General features: G+C 41.1%; 1 protein-coding gene across 1 annotated transcript; it reads left to right on the top strand.

Annotated features, from left to right (window-relative positions):
* The first annotated feature begins 602 nt into the window (after positions 1-602).
* On the top strand, positions 603-1,406 carry LOC104982431 (olfactory receptor 52N4-like). The gene has a single exon (XM_010831797.1). It carries the CDS (start codon positions 603-605, stop codon positions 1,404-1,406), a length of 804 nt encoding a protein of 267 aa, XP_010830099.1.
* Positions 1,407-1,604: the final 198 nt, after the last annotated feature.

Below are 1,604 nucleotides of genomic sequence, written 5' to 3'. Positions count from 1 at the left end.
TGTGTCAGGTCATGCGAGAAGTGATCAACAAAGTTTGCCTTAAGAAAACACTCATCAGAATATGTGTATCGCAATTAACATTTAAATAAGATATTCTAACAAAACCTCATTAGAAAGATCTCAATCCAATTGCCTTTAATTATAAGTTTATGAGGATTTAATCTATGCCATTTTTTGTTTCAAAATAATGTGGAAACAATATATGTGACAGAACTTGGGACATAGTGACTGCTAAATAACTGTTTGTTGGATGAATTGATAAACTGAACTAACATAGAACACATACTTGGTTTTAACTTATTTAAGTATTCTACTGCATTTAAGAGTTTGATCATTTGATATTAAAATGCACATTTCGCTGAAAGAAGTCGAGAGTGAAAGAGAGAGTACAACTAAGATTTTTCTCCTTTTCCGCCTCTAACCCTGAAGGATGGAAAACAGAAAACAAAGAAACCCACTAAAATCCTACTAGCTGCTTAATGATTATACCAACTTGATCATGATAATTCTGAACCATAGACTTGACACCAGCTTCATTCATTCTTACTGGAACCCCAGGACTGGAGGACAGGCATTTCTGGATTTCTTTGCCATTCTGCACAATGTATGTTGTGGCTGTGGTTGGTAATTGTGGACTCCTCTACCTCATTCGATATGAGGATTCCTTGCACAGGTCCATGTATTACTTTTTGGCCATGCTTTCTCTAACTGACCTTATCATGTGCACTACTACAATTCCTAAAGCCCTCTGCATCTTCTGGTTCCACCTGAAGGAAATCAGCTTTGATGAATGCCTGGTCCAGATGTTCTTCATCTATGCCTTCACAGGGATGGAGTCTGGGGTGCTTATGCTTATGGCCTTAGACCGCTATGTGGCCATCTGCTACCCTCTGCGTTACTCAACTATCCTTACCAATCCTATTATTGCAAAGGCAGGGCTCGTCACTTTCCTGAGAGGTGTGTTGCTTGTCATTCCCTTGACTTTCATCATCAAAAGACTACCCTATTGCAGAGGCAATATAATACACCATACCTACTGTGACCACATGGCTGTAGCCAAGTTATCTTGTGGAAATATCAAGATCAATGTCAACTATGGTCTGATGGTTGCCCTCCTGATTGGGGGTTTTGACATCTTGTGCATCTCAGTCTCCTACATAATGATCCTCTGGGCGGTGGTCAGCCTCTCCTCAGCAGAAGCTCGGTGGAAGGCCTTCAGTACCTGCACTGCCCACATCTGTGCTATAGTTTTCTCCTACAGCCCAGCCTTCTTTTGTTTCTTTTCCCACCGCTTTGGGGGTCACAGAATTCCTCCATCATGCCACATCTTTGTGGCCAATATTTATTTGCTCTTGCCTCCCACTATGAACCCTATCGTCTATGGAGTGAAAACCAAGCAGATATGAGACTGTGTCATAAGGATCCTTTTAGGTTCTAAGGATACTATATCCCACAGCATATGAAAGGGCTATATATATCAGCTAAGGGAAGAAAAATGAAGGGAAAGAGGAGCAAGGGAAAGAGAAAGGAGGAGAAGAGGGAAGAGAATGCAGGGGAGAAAATAGAAGGAAAGGGATACTTCTGTTGGCAATATAGTCAGGGTC

This window comes from Bison bison, unplaced genomic scaffold (genome assembly GCF_000754665.1).
Source record: "Bison bison bison isolate TAMUID 2011002044 unplaced genomic scaffold, Bison_UMD1.0 scf7180017860118, whole genome shotgun sequence".
NCBI classification, from domain to species: Eukaryota; Metazoa; Chordata; class Mammalia; order Artiodactyla; family Bovidae; genus Bison; species Bison bison.
Note: the sequence above shows the minus strand (reverse complement) of the source record. Positions and strands in the feature narration are given on the sequence as shown.